The sequence below is a fragment of the Hermetia illucens genome, chromosome 2 (assembly GCF_905115235.1).
Source record: "Hermetia illucens chromosome 2, iHerIll2.2.curated.20191125, whole genome shotgun sequence".
Lineage (NCBI taxonomy): Eukaryota > Metazoa > Arthropoda > Insecta > Diptera > Stratiomyidae > Hermetia > Hermetia illucens.
In genome coordinates, this window is record NC_051850.1 from 160,476,774 (window position 1) to 160,493,821 (window position 17,048).

The following is a 17,048-nucleotide window of genomic DNA, read 5'->3' on the forward strand; positions in this document are numbered from 1 at the left end:
GGTGTATATTCTCCATATCGTCGTCATTTATCTATAAATAAATTATTTTTTTTGAGTAATTGCGGTGAAAACTGCGCCGGTTGCAGTGGAATTCTTAGAACTTTCTGTCATTGCGTATCAACATATGTGGAAATTCTCAGCCAAAAATGGTAATAGCTCTGTTTCTGGGGCGACAGTAGGACTTTTATTTTCTGAAGTATTCAGTAACTCCAAGTTCCCTAAGGTTTCTTAACGTAGGAGCAGAGACAGCCTCAAGAAATGTTAGAAGCAATCACTGCACACTTGGGAGCGATTAGGTCCCTTGAAATGAATTTGACTGTGGCCCAAATGTTTGGAGTGCCCCTGTTTTTGCGTGGAACTTCCCAGAGTCGTCGATTTTTAATATTATTTTATTGCCTAATCTTTTGGACCTTGTTTAATTTTTTCTATTTGTATTTTGAAGTTTTGGATTTGGGTCTGATCACGACTAACTTCAACCAAATCGCGCAGAACATTTGCTTGACCTTTACTCATTTTGGTGGTAATATCAAGGTGAAAAGATAAATTTCAATTTCTCAATTAGCGAAGATACTTTTTTTCTAAAATCTGATTGTCTGCAGTTCTTGAATATTATGTATAAATTCCATAATGTGAAAATCATTGTTGAGGAAATGCTGGAGCTCCCGTCTTTATACGTCCGTGACGAGAAGCACGTAAGTTTTCAAAAATTGACTCTCAGATAGACTGACCCATTTTCAATTTCAGCAAAAGATATTCAGAGCCAGCGAGATTGAGAATAAATTGATTGTTATCGTTTATTCGACCATAGTGTTGTCCACGGCATTTCTTGGAATCGGAACATTGATCAAAGGTAAGTTCTTCCAATTGTTCCTCATTAGCATGCGATCCTTACAGAATGTATGCGTTTCAAGGAAACTTGATGTGGTTGTTTGTTATTAGAATAGTCAAAAAGTTCATGTATTTTTGGCTATTAACGACTACAAAAAAGACGAAAAGGGCATGACTCAGAACAGGTTTCGAACAAGTCAACAACTGCAAGCTTCGATTTTTTTTGGAACCCTCCCGTTGGGTACTTTCCAAGGATGAGTGTTACACTTTTGGACCTCTAACTTCTTTTGAGTTGGTTTGATTCTCTTTCCGCGGAATACTAGCGCTGTGCTACCTACCAGCGGTGGACCTCTTCAAGACTATGACTTTGACAGTCAGCCTGCATGGACTTTCTGGAGATGGGCCTCCCTCGAGGATATATTTTTACCGCAAGCTCAACTGTCTGTGATTCGTTTAATAATTCTGCAAAGTTCAATATACGTTCAATATACGAGGGCGGTCCGATAAGTACTTAGCCTACCAAAAAAAAAACGAAAATTTTTGAAAAGTGGCGATTTATTTCTCGACATAGTCTCCTTTTAACTCGATACACTTCTCCCAGCGATGCTCCAACTTCTTTAACCCGTCTGAAAAATACGTTTTCTCGAGGTCTGCAAAGTGGGCTTCCGTGGCGGCTATAACCTCCTCATTCGACTCAAATTTCTGCCCGGCGAGTGACTTTTTCAAGTTAGGAAATAAATAATAGTCGCACGGGGCCAAATCTGGGGAATACGGTGGATGGGGCAGCAGTTCGTAGCCCAATTCGACCAATTTGGCCGTGGCGACGGCGGAAGTGTGAGCCGGTGCGTTATCGTGGTGGAAGAGCACTTTTTTCTTCACCAAATGCGGCCGTTTTTTCCGCAATTCGGCGTCAAATCGGCTCAATAATTCGGCATAGTACAGCCCTGTGATCGTTTTGTCCTTCTCCAGGTAGTCGATGTAGATCACACCTTGTGAATCCCAGAAAACGGCGGCCATCACCTTTCCTGCCGATTGCACAGTCTTTGCCTTCTTGGGAGCACGTTTGCCGGGTAAAGTCCACTGTTACGACTGTTCCTTGGTCTCTGGAGTGTACCAGTGGATCCATGTTTCGTCGACGGTCACGAAACGACGAAGAAACTCCTTCGAATTGCGCTTAAACAGCGTCAAACACTGCTCTGAAGTGGTTTCACGGTTGCGCTTGTTGTCCGGAGTGAGCAAACGCGGCAGCCATCTCGCCGACAGCTTTCTCATGCCCAAAATTTCGTGCAGGATATGACCCACGCGGTCTTTTGAGATGCCTACTGTCTAGGCTATCTCGCGTACCTTCAATCGGCGGTCTGCCAATACAAGGTCATGGATTTTTGTAACGTTCTTCTCCGCAGTAGCCGTTTTCGGGGCACCGGGGCGTGCTCATCAAAAACTGACGTGCGACCACGTTGAAATTCATTAAACCAATTTTTGACGGTCGCCATCGAAGGAGAAGCGTCACCGTACACAGCATCCAAGCGTTCTTTGATTTCGCTGCGCGATTTCCCTTCCAAAAACAAGAATCGAATCACCGACCGATATTGTTCTTTTTCCATTTTTCTAAAATTCGCCCGCACGCCCGCTTCTACACGCGCTAAAAACAAAACTACAAGTCCTATTCGACTAAAATTTTGACAGTAGCCGTCTACGAGAATGTTCTACACGACAGTAAATACTTCTTGCGATAGTAGCGCCATCGGGCGGAGAGGCTAAGTACTTATCGGACCGCCCTCGTAAGTCCGTACAATAATCAATAATTTGAACAGACGAGGTGTTTCCGGCCCTACAATCTGAAACGAGTGAAGTGAGGCTCATGATCAACTAGCTCCAAATAAATTATAGAATCTACTAAATTCCGTACCTCCCTTCAAAGTTACATGTCCCCACCGCCCCGATGCCATCGCCCCGATACCGTCGTCCAACCTTGCTTTTGACCGCAGGAATTTTGATGAAACTGCATTCCCAAAACATAGCTAGAAGATAAGATTTTGGATTTCTAGTTTCTCAAAGACTAATCTGTCTGTCGAACCCATATTTTCATTTTTCACTTTCCATCACGACTATATTGCCCTACCTATCCCTTCGTCTATATATAAATATTTTCCCTGCATAAGTTACTCTCACCTGTACGTATTTATCGACAGATTATTGGAAATCTTAAATGTAGTTTTCCTCTGTCTCCCCCTCATTGTTTGTGGTGATTATAATCTATCTATCCTTGCCAGGCTTTACAAGACTTCAATACCTCCTTCTACTCTTCCCATTCTTAATGAAACTTGACGGACACTTGCGCCGCTCTTCAATTCATCCTAACAAGAAATTACCACCACCGCACTCTTGATTTTGTCCTCTCCAACTTGTCTGTGCGCTGCTGTTCCTAGTTTCTAGATGCTCCTAACTACTATTCTTCGATTTGATATATCAATAGCACTTCTAAATGGCCCCTCCCTCTTCTTGTGAATTTCAACTTTCTGTGGGATGAACTGAATTTAAACTTTCCACTCAGCGGTGGCAATTATCAATTGAGATCTCATCCTCACTCTCTTAACAACAACGTAAAACAATCGATTGTTTTATGCAAAACCTTATTAAAATCGGTTTACTGTCTGTCTGTCCATCTGTCTTTTTTTTCTTTAAGAGGAGGAAATCAAAGGACTCTGGTCTGGGCACATCAAAGTGTGGAATTTTTATCCACTAAAACCATCCCTGACTCGCCCCTACACCGTGGAACCACCTTGAGGTATTACATCACGGGGCGGAGTTAGCTTACTTTAGCTAGGCCTCCTTCCGTCTACCCTCGAGGTTTGTAACTGCGTGTTCCTCACTTCTTCTGTTTTTTGCAATTTATCCCGGATTGCTGCAATCATGGAATTGATCCCATCCCAATCCACCTGGCAAGCTATCATTTTCTGGACAACATTTTCTGGTGATACCACTTCACCTGGAGTTTCCTCTAGGTTCCTCCGTTCTTCCACGAATCTAGGACATTGAAAAAATAGTTTGGTCAATTTGATGAGGTTTCAAATTTAAAACTGTACAAATATTGGCGGCATCCTCCATGGCCGGTGAAAAACTGGGTGATATTATAATTGATCTCCCCATACTTTCTCTCCAACTACTCCCCAATGGAAGGGATCAACATGTAAGTCCAATGACCCTTTTCCGATTGGTCCCACCGGTATTTTCACCTACGATAAAGGAGAGATGGATCTGTTTTTATATATTTTCATCATCTCAGTTACCATTAAATCAGTTGGCATCATTCCAGAGATGACGAAGGCAGGCAGAACACACCCTTAAGTAGACCGCAGTCAATTTATGTTCATTGCCTAAAACGTGCAACGCTTTTTGCCAAACTGGGACTGCACATAACAAGATAGAATTCACCACCCTGGCTATGAGCAGCCTGCAAGTATTCCGTCCCCTACTACGTTCGGCGTCATCTTTGCCAGAACCATACCCGTATTAGATGCTCTTTCGCAAGTAGTTCTTTGTGCTGCTTAACATTGAGTTTTCCGCCTATCATCACTCCCAAGTATTTAATAGCCGGCGTGGCAGTGATAATACCATTCCCAATTCCAATGAAGGCATAATTTCTCTTGTGGCGCTTAGTGATGAGCACCGCTTCCATCTTTTTCTCCGCGAGCGCCAATCCATCACTCTCTAACCAAGCCTTAACAACACTGATTTCTTCACTTGAGTACAACTCAGCATCTTCGAGATGCTTTGCGACAACAACAATAGTCTGTGGAGATCTTACAAAGACACCGCGCCCCAGGTTGCAGGACTGTGGTGGATTCTCATGCCCTAAAACCATCCCACTTTTTCCTTCTTCCTTCTCCGCGGGACCGCCATAAAGCTTCCGCTCTTTGCGCTCCGAAAAAAATAGAGGACAGTAGAACATGACATGCGCCGGGTTCTCAGGCGTGTAACCACAGCCAGGCCAAAAGGGTGCATCATCCAACCTGTATCGGAATAAGTGCTTCTAGTAACTATCATACTCTGACAGGAATTCAGTCAGATGATAGGTAATCTCGCCGTGTAGTCGCTGAATCAATTCCTCAATGCAGGGAATCAGAGTGTGGGTCCAGCGGCGCCTCTGCAAGTCCTTCACCGTTGTAACCACTTTTCCAGTGATTCTCGCCTTGTAGGTAGATGAATAGCATTGAGTGGCAACTCATGTTCACCCACCCCCGATTATTCTCACACGCTAGTGCTTCCTCTCAGACCATGCCACGTATAACAGGGTAAAGTGACTCACTCCGGCCACGTCTATATCGTCTATATCTTAGGCCACAAATACTATTCTGTATTCCTTTTCGAACGATTGATAATCAAGACCGCTTCCATCTTTTGTTTCGCAAGGTCAAGTTAAACTAATGGTTTCGCTAGCAATCACTTCAACATCTTCAGGTTATTGTTTAGAATAGTGAGGGATCGTAAGTCCACATCCACTTCATGTTAGACCAGACCAAATGGAGAGCAACTTACTCATACTTTTTTTTGGTGCACGGATCCCTCGTTTCGGGCATGGCACCCAAGCATTCAAAAATAGGAACTAACGGTTTCGTCCAGGACAGGGGCAACTCATCAGACGCTACCTCACCTCTGCCCTGGGGGCAGCGTGACCGTAAGTGGCTACAGGTGGAAAACGCTCCTTTATTTATTCGCAAAAACACGTCAAGGGTGGGAATTATATCTAAGTGAAACCGCCAATAGTTTGAGCCTAGGGCAGAGGCGAGCCAGCCTGGACGAAACTGTTAGATAGGGATCTTCGGGTTGTTTTGCGACGACAACCATGGCTAGATCATTTTCAAAACCGATTATCGTGGCCTTCTTTGCCACGGGCAAGACAAAAACCCCGTTCTACTTAACGTTCCAAAGGAGAGAACCCAACACTGAGCTGTGGGGCATTTTTGCTGTGACGGTGTACTTTAAGTGTACGTCCTTCATCCATATCGTACCAAATTTCCATTCCCGAGAGTTAACATTTGACGAGCTTAGTCAAATAACTAGAAACACCTGTTTTAGCCTGTCAGCTTTTTATCCATTCCCGGCTGACTGAATTGGACGCATTTTTGACGTCCAATGTTATGACGATACAGAATTTATTAGAGACCATGGCATCTCGAGGCAGCTTCAAAACCACGTCAACGGCGTTAATCGAAAATGTCGCTCTGATAGATTATCCCTATATTCGAGCATCTTTTCTACCATGTCTATAAGGCGATATGATGATGAATGTCGCCGTTGCTTATTGGGCTTCGGTAACAAAGCTAATTTTTGCGACTTGCACCGATCGGGGAAAACTGCTTGGTAGAACCTTTCGGGTCTGTTCTTAACAGCGAGCTTAAGAGCTCTATTAGGATTAGCATCCAAACCAGGAACTTTATTGTCACTGAACCTCCGGCAAATCCCGGCAACTTCCTCCAGGATTATCGAAGGAACGGTAAAGACATCCAACGTTTGTTTATATTTTTTGCGCTTTCCTTTATGCGAGGGAAAGAGCGCCACCACTATATCCGGAAAAGGACGCGGGCAAGTCAGCTGTGGCGTTTGTCTTCTTATCTTCTTCATGACAACCCTGCACGCTATTCCCCAGGGATGTTGGTCTGCCTCCGCCCAAAGTTCCTTGAACCATTTTCGCTTGCTGGTCCGTCCAGCCTGCTTAAGCTTAGCTCAAAGGTTCGCGTATGCTTCCCATTTCTCGTTGAAGTCTGGTCTTCTTCTAGATCGTTGACAGATCCGTCTTGCTAGGAACCATGCAGCCCATAACTCCACGATTTCTTTGTTCCATCAATAGTTTGACCGCCTATTGGTAAGGATTCGCCACCTCGTCCTGGCATTGGCCCTTTCCTACTGACTCCATCCATTGCTTATCGCAGAAGTCTTGAACTGGGTCTTGCAAATATTCCAGGAAGTTGGTCAATCAAAAACTCATGCTTTTAGGTTTTTCTGATCGTGTTCCATTTTGATGATGTCAATTGTCTTAAAATTAGCCAAGGCCAGGCTTTATTTTTCAATTTCCACTAATATAATTTTCCGCATAATGATTAATTCTCAGGTGCACGTCTCTTATCTTCAAGTTAATTTCATTTGTTTGACTTGGACTATTCACTATTCAGCTTACTTAAGTAAATTTTCATCCCACTTAGGCCATTTGTCTGATCACTGAAAATCTTTTCCAGTATTTCTAGCAACGTATTTGTCGTTCCCTCAGTTTCCTCGGTCTCTTCACCGTACCCAACCGTGCTTTTCTCGATTCCTCTGCTTTTCGTAATTTGCTGTGGATAGATGCGATCATAACATAGATATCCTTGCGGGTTCCCAACTTTCTTGCCATCTATTTACAGATCTCTCCCTTTTATCGGCCAAGATGTTAAACGACATCATTCCCAAGCTGACGAAGCCTTCATCATCTGTGCTTCGGTAGACTGCACGCAGTTTATGGGCATTAGCCAATATCTGCAATGTCTTTCCTCAAACTGTGGCTGTGTAGGCTCCCCCTCTGTTGTGTTGTGTTGCTTATAATCAAAGTTCACGCCAATCATCACTCCCAAGTATTTTATGCCAGGCTTGGAAGTGATTACTTATTCTGCTTGGCAATAAGGACCATTTCCTTGTCAGACCAAAACACTCTAGCCAATCCTCTACTTCTCCGATTACTTAGCATGAGTATAACTCAGCATTTTCGAGTTGCTATTTGACCACAACCAGTGCTGTGTCGTCGGCATAATCACTGAGAAAAACTGTACATGAGTACGCAGTACGGAGCCCCGTGAATTACCTGCCTAGATAAAGTACTCCTAAGGTCTGTCATCGGTATCATGCCAGAGCTTCCGTTCTTGTATATAGCTATTAACGGTAGCGGTGACATATGGGGAATACCAATCTTTCCCAAGCATTTTCGTATAGGTTCCAATTGGCCGGATTGAACGCATTTCTCACGTCCAAATTCCATTAATTGCATATTCCGCGAAGCCAGTAACCAAAATAATGACATCAATGCTTGATCTGATTTCGCAGAACACATTCTACCGATCTGAAATGCCTCCTTGATTTTCGACAACCGGTAGCAATCTAATGTATACAACCCGCTCCAACATTTTCCCCACACTGCCGAGAAGACATATAGGTCTGCAGGAAGATTGTTTACCTGGAGGTTTGCTTGCAACAGTACTAACTTCTACCGCTTCCATGCTGTAGGAAGTATCCCCTGAGACATGCACACTTCGAACAAATCATCGAACATGTCCAGTCTGAATTTTACGGCAAGCTTAAGGACCCTATTCGCTACCGCTTTCCAGACCTGTGACTTTTCTATATCCCTTTCTATGGCAGATTTCAAGTAGCCCCGCTTTCATAAGTCGCTGCAGTTGTCGGTGCCCTACTTCCTGGGCGAATAACCCCTTATGATCATTTTTAACAAGAGAGTAATAAAGGAGGAGATAGTAGGAACAGTCTCATCATGATTCTATAGACGTTACCCCAAGGGTTTACACCCGCCTTTAAGAAGACCTGTTTAAAGTATTCGCTCCTACTCCGCTGGATGGCCAGCTTGAGGGCTTTGCAGGCTTCTTTATAGTCATGCTCTGTTTGCCTCTGATCAATGCTATCGCCCTCTGAGCCGTTCGTCTGGCCGGCTAGCAGGCTGATCGAAGACTGGCCAATTCTCTATTCCACCTGAACTTGGGTCTTTTACCAGGGAATGAGCATCTACTAGGCTTCGACGCGTCGCATGCTTTGAAGATACGTTACGTCAGATAGAAAGCTCCTTCTGTAGAGGGCCTACCTTAGTTAGTTGGTGTAATCACACCTCTGCGTAGGTCTGCGCGTCCAAAGCATTTACACACCAGCTGGACGTCTTTCTCGGTAATGGTTCTCTGCCCTATGGCTCGCACCTATTTCAAAGAGGATTGCCTGGTGATCAGTGTGGGTGTAGTCCCCGCTGATGCATTAGAATATACTACGTGGCAATGCAGGGCTGACAAAGGGTCGGGTTCACGATTGATGCAAACCGTTCCTTTCGAGAGGTGTTTACATAACCATCGTTGGCCAGAACTATATCCAGCTGCACCAACGCTTCTAATAGACTGCGCTTCCTCACATTAGTTTCTCCATTACCTCACTCAAGTATCCAAGCGTTGAAGTGACAGGCAAAATCACCTTTGGACTTCGTCGTCTTGCATCGGGAATAAGACTTCGAATTTAGACAGTGCCAGGCTTCGTGGCCCGCAGCAGTTCTACTAAAGCTACTAGTTGTCTGATCTATAATGCATTGTACGGCTTACCCACTGCACACCCATATCGCCTCTCCACCAATCAAATCTGCAGCCCATACGCCACAGTGCCCATTTCTATAAGGTTCACTTATAATGGCAATTTCCATTTCAGATTCGTAACTGGCTTGGTGTCCTCAAGTAAATCCTGAGCCAATGATGATTGAGATTTATTTGAACAAACCTCATTTTCTCTTTGCATTCAATGCCTTCTTAAAATCCCAGCAATTACCACTTCCGGTAATATGTTTGCTACCCCACCCCTCATTTCTTTCACACTACAGGCATTTGGGGTCCCCATTGCACACCCTGGTAAATCGCCTTGAACCTCCCTTCCCCCAACACCTTTTCAGACCGATCAATGCTGCCGGTGCACACCTTCATGACTCATATAAAACACCTCCCAACCCATCCAATCCGTACTATTTCGGCCGTCATCTACTTCTGGTTCATTTTGTGGCCGTTTGAGAACCGCCATCGGCTTTTCTCAAACTGACAATACACTCCTCCGCAAGTTCTTTTAACTTGTATCATTCTTTCAAAGCAGTACAAATTTCTCCTTTTGAAGTCACTTGTCTTGTTTTCCCGCGCGTACTGCAGAATTCTTCCCAAGTGAGTTTTTAACTTGAGTGTGAAAGCTGTCAGTTTTTCCCACGTTGGATCTTTTCAGCTCGAACATGAGATCCCCTGGGTTCTTCAAATTCTGTGGACATTTTCGCTCCCGGCGGTCCCGTCCTTTTCCCGTACTCTTTTATTCGGCTGTAATTCTATAGCAATGCGTTTAGGCGTTACTTGAGTGGGCTATGGCAATGGTGGGGCAGTTTTTTCCTTGGAATTAATTTCATCGTCCTGCGATCTGTTATAGAGGGCTCTGGTAGCCGCTTCATATTATTTGTAGTTGGTGCACCTTGAACTTGTCCTTGATAAATTCGGACAGCTTAGATATTTTTGCCCGATGCTGGGTGAAAGGTAATTCCTCTGGGTTAGGGCTCAGTTCCCTATGAGTCACTCCTTTTATGCACTCCACCCTGCATTCTTTCGTTTACGGTCGTTGGATTTGGCGGAGATCTCAGAGTTGACGAGCTCCTCGTGAATGGGTCCTATTCGTAGTCCTGGACTACCTCCTGCTGTCATCCCTCTTGAACAAACACAATGGGTGTTAACACCGTTTTTGTAGTCCAGCAACATGCTTTTAACTCACCTCTCTTTGGTTTTATTACTTGTGTTCTCTTTAAATGGTACTACGTTTGAACACTTCCTTCTTCGAATCTAAAATACTTGTTTCTTTAGACGCCACGTTGGCCAAATTGATTGCTCACCACCGAGGCACTGTAGTCAAGGAATATCGATACGCAGGAGCCCGCCCCCCTATTACCAAAAGTCAAAAGTCCGAGCAACTTCACCGTAAGTTTACTCCTTCTCTCGTCTTCCAAGGCGGTTCTATGTTCCGGGTATCCTTTGCATAGTCGCACTATTCCATACACAGACTGAAAGGAAAGTGAGATATTAACACATCAATCATCTGTCACCTGTGATCGGACCTAATGGGAAATCAGACAACTAATAGATTATCTGTCTGTCAGTCTGCTACATTTTCTCAGAAACTGTTGCACCGTGTGAGGTTCTGAACCGTGAACGTTCACACATACAGGTAGTCACATATTTCTACGCTGAGTTTTAAGGGGGTCCATATACGTACAAAAGAAGGTTGTAATTTTTTTAATCGGATGTGGTGATGAAGAATATCAAATGGAAGGTCTTGAGAAGCTAGCACCTGTTCTGATATTTGACACAAAAGGGACAAGCGCAGAAAGCTGTCACTACACGGTCCTAAGCTCCAACATACCCTCAGTAAAGTGACTGGAAACACCATTTAGGTTCGTCCTAGAATCATAAAATTTCACTACCGAGTTTGATGCGAATAGCATTATTTCTAACAAAGTTTTAGTAGGTTAAAGTTGTCCCTTTTGTATAAATTAACTGGAATCTAATATTTTGAATGTCAGCACCACACTCAACTGAATAGTTTGACATATGCATTACGAGGTACACGTAGGAAGATTGTCCACGCAAACACAAAAGGAACGCAGAAAACCATTCATATCTGAAGAGTCAAGCACCCGGTCTCTGACTTCTTAGATCTATTTTCATTGGAATTAATTCTCTTTCTAGATCCCACAATCGGAGGCAATATTTTCCCATACAGATCCTTTCTACCAGGATTCTTGCCACAAATTCTACGGATTGCGTACTGGTCGACAGGAGTCACCATGCTCTCGATTCAAATTGTAGCAATAGATTGCCTGAACGTGAATCTGATCAATCAAATTCGATTACATTTGAAGCTCCTGAATCTGAACTTATCTGAATTGGTATCGTCAAAGCAGTCGTCAAAGGACGCTTTTAACATTTTAAAAAATTGCATCAAACACCACCAGATAATTTTACGGTAAGTTGTTTTGAGGCGTAATAAATCTATCTGGTTTCAAAATTCAAATCTATCTTTCAGGCTGAGAAACGAAATTGAAAGTATCTTCAAATATCCAGTTTTGGTCCAATTTTCGGTTTCATTACTAATTTTCGTCATGACCGGATTCCAGGCAATTGTATTGACTGGAGCAGATGGAATAATACTCGTTTATTTTTACTGTGCATGCATCACCTGCCAGTTGTTCTCGTACTGCTGGTTTGCTAATCAGGTTATGGAGGAGGTAAATTCTTTCTTTTTGGTTGAAAGTTAAATGTTACGATCCTCCGGGGTCCACTTCGATCACACGGTTCCCAAAGCAGAAGTGAGGCAGCCTCTGATGAGTTTGCTCTACCCAAGGTTTTCAATTTGCAGTTTTGCTCTTTAAAACTACTCGGGAGCTTCATGCAGAACAGGACAATACTATATCATCACCTTGGAAGCGGAATCCGTAAACTATGGCATCACTCACTGCAACCATCCATTATGGGCCATAACAGGTTATGACCGCATCTCCGCGTGTGCTTTGTTTCTTGTTCTCCGCAACACTATCGAAAAAAATTTGGGGACGTAACCAATAGAGCTTGTCTACGGGACTCCACTTCAAAATACCTCGAAAAGCAACAGGCCTTAGCAACTTGGGGACAATTGCCACTTCATTTGCTATATCGATTTGTCAGCTTCTCGTTAGGCAAGAATTTCTTTGTAAGCCGGGCATTTCCGCCACAAACTTTGGACATTCCACACGCAAGTGACCCGTTTTGCAGTTTACACACCTGTGAGCGATGCAGTTCGTATACCCCTATGAGTACCCTGGACTCTTTCCTTCTTGATTAGTCTGCCCAGAAAAGTTCCCTCAGCCCTTCTTTTTCATTTTCCAATACCGTCGCCCATTTTCGACTCCACAAAAATGGCTTTGGCCTGTACAGTGGCGTCGCTGCTCCCTTCCTAGCCAGCTCTTTCGCTGTCTCGTTGCTTTCTCCAATGACCCCGGTACCGGCACAATCTGCCGTAAGGGATCCGTCAGTGTACCAAGTAATCACGCGCTGGCTTAAACGTTATGACAATGCCATGCTCTCCCAATGTGTTCCACCAAACTTTTTATCGAAGTGAAAACTCGTTGTCACATCATCCTCTAGTATCAATAACTGTGGATTTTGCCTATAAATAGATGGTTGCCCTTCACCTCTTGGTGGGGTAAAGCGCGTCAACCATAACTACACGCCATCGCTCGCGGTTACCTAAAATGCCCTTCAGCATGACTCATAACTCCTCCATTATTCCGAGGCAAACGAACTCTTCTGGCGCCTCGTCGATCATCTTGGGAGAGTGGATTCCACTCCTTAATGTGTGACCTATTCACTGCAACTTCCATCTTCCAATCACAGTGCGTACGAGTGGCAGGCTTGTGCACCGACTAAGTTCTTAGCTTGAGATGTCACCGATAACTAGAAGAAATACAGGACGCACCCCTAGCGGACCCCACCTTGGACCTCAAAATCCTTCAGGATTTTACCTCGGTGCAGCACGTGACATTTTGCGCCATCATATGTCGCTCTAGTAATAGCTATTACTTTTTCCGGAATGCCCTTCCTGCGTAGAGCACTCCAGATTCACTTCTTGTTAACGCTATCGAACGTTTCCTCGGAATAGAATAAGAGCAGGTATAGCGAATCTCTAAACTCTGCGCACTCTTCCAAAATGAACCGTAGGGGGTTGGTGTGGTCAATGCATGAGGATTGAAAGCGTACAAGCTAGTTTACGCTCTGTCGATCAAGCTTTCGAGATATTCTTTGAAGCGTTCCAGAATTTTCTTAGCTATTATCTTTGCGATGGCAGGGAACACGCAAATAACCCTTCAATTGTCACCCTCAAATGGGGGATCCTGACGAGCATCCCTTTCTTCCACTCTCTGACAAAGTCTCTAATTCCCAAGATTTCCGTACGAGTGGAAGCAGTAACTGCATGTGCATCGGTAAATAACTCTGCAGAGAGACCACCATGCCCAGTGGCTTTACTCCGTTTGAGTACATTGTGTGGATGTGAAGTCGCTGGTTGACGTTCTCCACAGGACCATCGAAAGATTTGCGACCACATGAAAGCTCTTTCGTGATGTTGTATACAGTTCTGAAATCATTAAGATATACGGCATCTTCCGCTTCCCTGGCCAGCGCACTAGCAAATTCTCCCTTGTCATAGCGTACACTACCCTGAACTTCTCGGGATTTCGCTCGGTAGCGGAACTCGAAGACGTCACTTCCGCCATCACTCCCAGCGGTCAGTAGATGCGTCAACCCCTTCCGTTCATTTATCCGCTTCCAGAGAAATGAGCACTTTTGATGGTGAACCAATGCTCATCGATATTCTCAGACGGGTTAATCAGCATATATGCCGTTAGATCAACAAAATAGTCGAGTGACAGCTAGATCGTACAAGCGGTTGACGTTGAACTTAGGGGCCACAGTTCTCCAACCCTGCAAGAAGTGGCGGACGTGGTGGACCATCAATTGGTGATCCACTTCGAGGTCGATGTCAGTGTCTCTCTTATTACGCACACCCAGAAGACAGTTGCTAAATCTACTACTGATCACGAAGTGGTCGATCAGATTGCTCGTACGGTGTTGGCCAGTTGAAACCCAACAGACCTTATGGAAGGTTCTGTACTCGAAGAATATTCCCGTTCCGGTCGTCAAGAGCGTGTTTCCCCATCACACGCCGTGCAAGGTGTTGTCATATCCCGCCTTGGCATTCAGATCTCCCATCACGATCACAATGTCACCTTTAGGAAATCTTCCCTGAACTGCGTTTAATTGCTCATAGAAATCATCCTTCTCCACTATGTCGGAAATTTAGGTTGGAGCATAGCATTGTACAATTGTGAAGCACCTTATGCTGAACTAAAATCTTGCAGTTAGAAATCGGTGGGGGGCTCCCAGGTCAACAGAGCGCGCCCTGCGGTAGCTGTCAGAAGCAACTCGACACCAAATTCGCGGCTGCTACCATTAGGCTTTCCTGAATATAAAAGCCACAAGAAGGAGAGAAGTACTCTCTAGGATCCCAACATCTCACTTCGCTTAGGATGTCCACTGGAATTCCTGTTCAAGTTGTAGAAAGCGAGAATTCTCAGGACCCTCGCTATTGTTGTCGAGGAGCGTGCGCACATTCCAGAATGCAATAACAATCCGTTTTCGATAACCAAAGGTTGTTGCCGTGAGGTCAGTCCCTACTCTAGGCGTTGTTGACGTTTCGGTAGCAATAAAGTTTTAGGCGCCTCATATGATAAGCAGAGAATGTTTTGAGTGTCTTCTTAAGCCCCAGCTCATAGTGCACCCCGGACATTCTGAAGTTTGCCCTCCTTGCCTGCATCTGTGTAGGTAGATGGAGAAGAATCAATGTTAGAAGGACCTCTAAGGGTGCCGTTGGGCAAGTTCTCATTGCCCCAATGATACATACAAACAAGCCGGTCTTTGCAGTTTGTGTAACTCGCTGGCTGTTTTGCTGAGTTCCGTTTTGTTTGCACAGATTACCGCCCCATTGATAAACATTGACTTTACTAATGCAATTTACAGCATTTTCGGGATGCATCCTCATTTTTTCCTTGCTATGAACTGATCTACTGTGATTCCCAAATACTTGACCTCTGTTGCGCATTTCACTTCGATGCCATGAAATCTAGCATATTGGCTTCCGCTTCACAGTGAATAGTACTATATTGGCTTTGGCTTGTATGGCTAGTGATTCGCAGTGCGGTTTGAACTCTCTCGAATAAGGTATCTCCTCATATTTACCCCTACATATTAAAACAATGTCGTTAGCATAACCACGGACCTGTCTTCCAATGTTTGTTAGCTCTATTAGGAATTAATTACCATTCTTCAATACCGCAACCTTGAGTAGGGGTCATGACAATAGAATTTGTATCTATTAATATTTCTATTCGCCTACTCTCTAACATTCTGCCCAACCAGAAGGCCAGGGGCCCACTTCCTTCCGAACTTGAGCATCTCGAATCTCTGTATGCAATTTGTTGTTGAACGCTCCTTCCTGTGTTTTTATAGCATCCAGTGCTATCTCTGTTAGCTGATACCAAGCAGTTGCGGTTAACCATGCTGCTCGGTAAGCGTGCTGACATAGATATAGAGAATTACGTATTAGCACGTTCTAATATAGTTATCTGCGTCCTTCTCCACCGTTCTATTACGAACGATGTTAGGTTTAAGGGGGCAGTTATCCTTTTGGTGTTCACCTATTTCTTTCTCTTCATTTCTCGCCTATGAATGAATTTGAAAGGGTCTTCCAATCGTTCTTCCTTGACAAATTCAAGATATTCTTTCCCATTTCCTCACGAGATAAACGGAGTGACAAAGTCTTGCGCCGAACTAAGAGTTAAAATTGGGTTTAGCCCACGTTTGCCAGTTCCTAAAAGAAATAAGGCTCGAAACGAAGTGACGTTTGTCAGTGAGACACCGGTACAGGTAGGCAGAGCTATGGGTTGGCAGCAGGTTACTTTCTCCTCGCAAACCTGAAAGTGAATCTACTTTCCGTATGCCCAAGAAGCGGTAGGAAGCGAAAACGACTGCTGAATTAGATCGCCTATTTTTTGACCGTTTACCATGTGTTTCTCAATACTTGTGCAGATTCCCTTTTCCAGTAAGAAGAGAACGCCACCACCAATTTCCGAAATATGCAATAGTTTTGTTAATTAATTTATTAGAAAGTTTAAAAGATATTATTTCAATACTTTCTAGAATAAGCTTCTGGTGATTGCTGGATATAACACCTCCTGGTTTGATTTTGGAAGCAGATATTCAAAAATTCTAATAATTTTCATGATCAATGCTCAGCAACCATTAACGTTCACGGTCGGCGGATTTTTCAATCTTTCCTTAAACGGTTTTACTGGGGTAAGGTTTATATAAAATATCTGAATCTTGGCCCGTTAAAAATCTATTTACAATCATTCCAGATATTAAGCCGATCGTATTCTTCAATAGCGGTGCTGCGTCAAATGTACGCCAAATAATCCATGGCGTTGCAACTGCAAGTTATACAGCACAGTAGAAATATTCTAGAAGCAAATTAATAATTTACTTGCTTATTGACAGGGTATTTGGGATGAACTACTTGAATATCTTTTAAGCACAAGATTATTTGCAAACTGGATCAGTCGAACCGCGTACAATAACTCAGATTCAAAAAGCATCACAAGGTTCATATTATCGATATAAATTTCGGAAAACTTTCAATAGTTTTTATCACAAAATATAATTGATCATAATTGTAGCTATTGTCTAGATATATGTATAGAATTTAAATTGAAATTTGTCTATTGGAGTATACATGTATGTATCTAAAGCTTAAACATTCGCACAACACACATTTTGTAATCACTTTATCAAAAATAAAAGCATTGCAAAAAAAATTGT

The 17,048-nt window shown here is 43.7% G+C and overlaps 1 protein-coding gene across 1 annotated transcript; it reads left to right on the forward strand.

Annotated features, from left to right (window-relative positions):
* The first annotated feature begins 213 nt into the window (after nucleotides 1–213).
* Nucleotides 214–17,048, forward strand: LOC119647999 (putative odorant receptor 92a). The gene is made up of 7 exons (XM_038049385.1): nucleotides 214–531; nucleotides 600–692; nucleotides 745–850; nucleotides 11,328–11,604; nucleotides 11,665–11,866; nucleotides 16,371–16,526; nucleotides 16,589–17,048. Exons 1-7 carry the CDS (start codon nucleotides 259–261, stop codon nucleotides 16,643–16,645), a joined length of 1,164 nt encoding a protein of 387 aa, XP_037905313.1. The 5' UTR covers nucleotides 214–258; the 3' UTR covers nucleotides 16,646–17,048.

Coding starts and splice junctions, on each gene's coding strand:
- LOC119647999 (XM_038049385.1), top strand. CDS start 259: ATGTTAGAAGCAATCACTGCACACTTGGGAGCGATTAGGTCCCTTGAA. Junction 11,867..16,370: donor CTAATCAGGTTATGGAGGAG/GTAAATTCTTTC, acceptor AATACTTTCTAG/AATAAGCTTCTGGTGATTGC. Junction 16,527..16,588: donor CCTTAAACGGTTTTACTGGG/GTAAGGTTTATA, acceptor CAATCATTCCAG/ATATTAAGCCGATCGTATTC.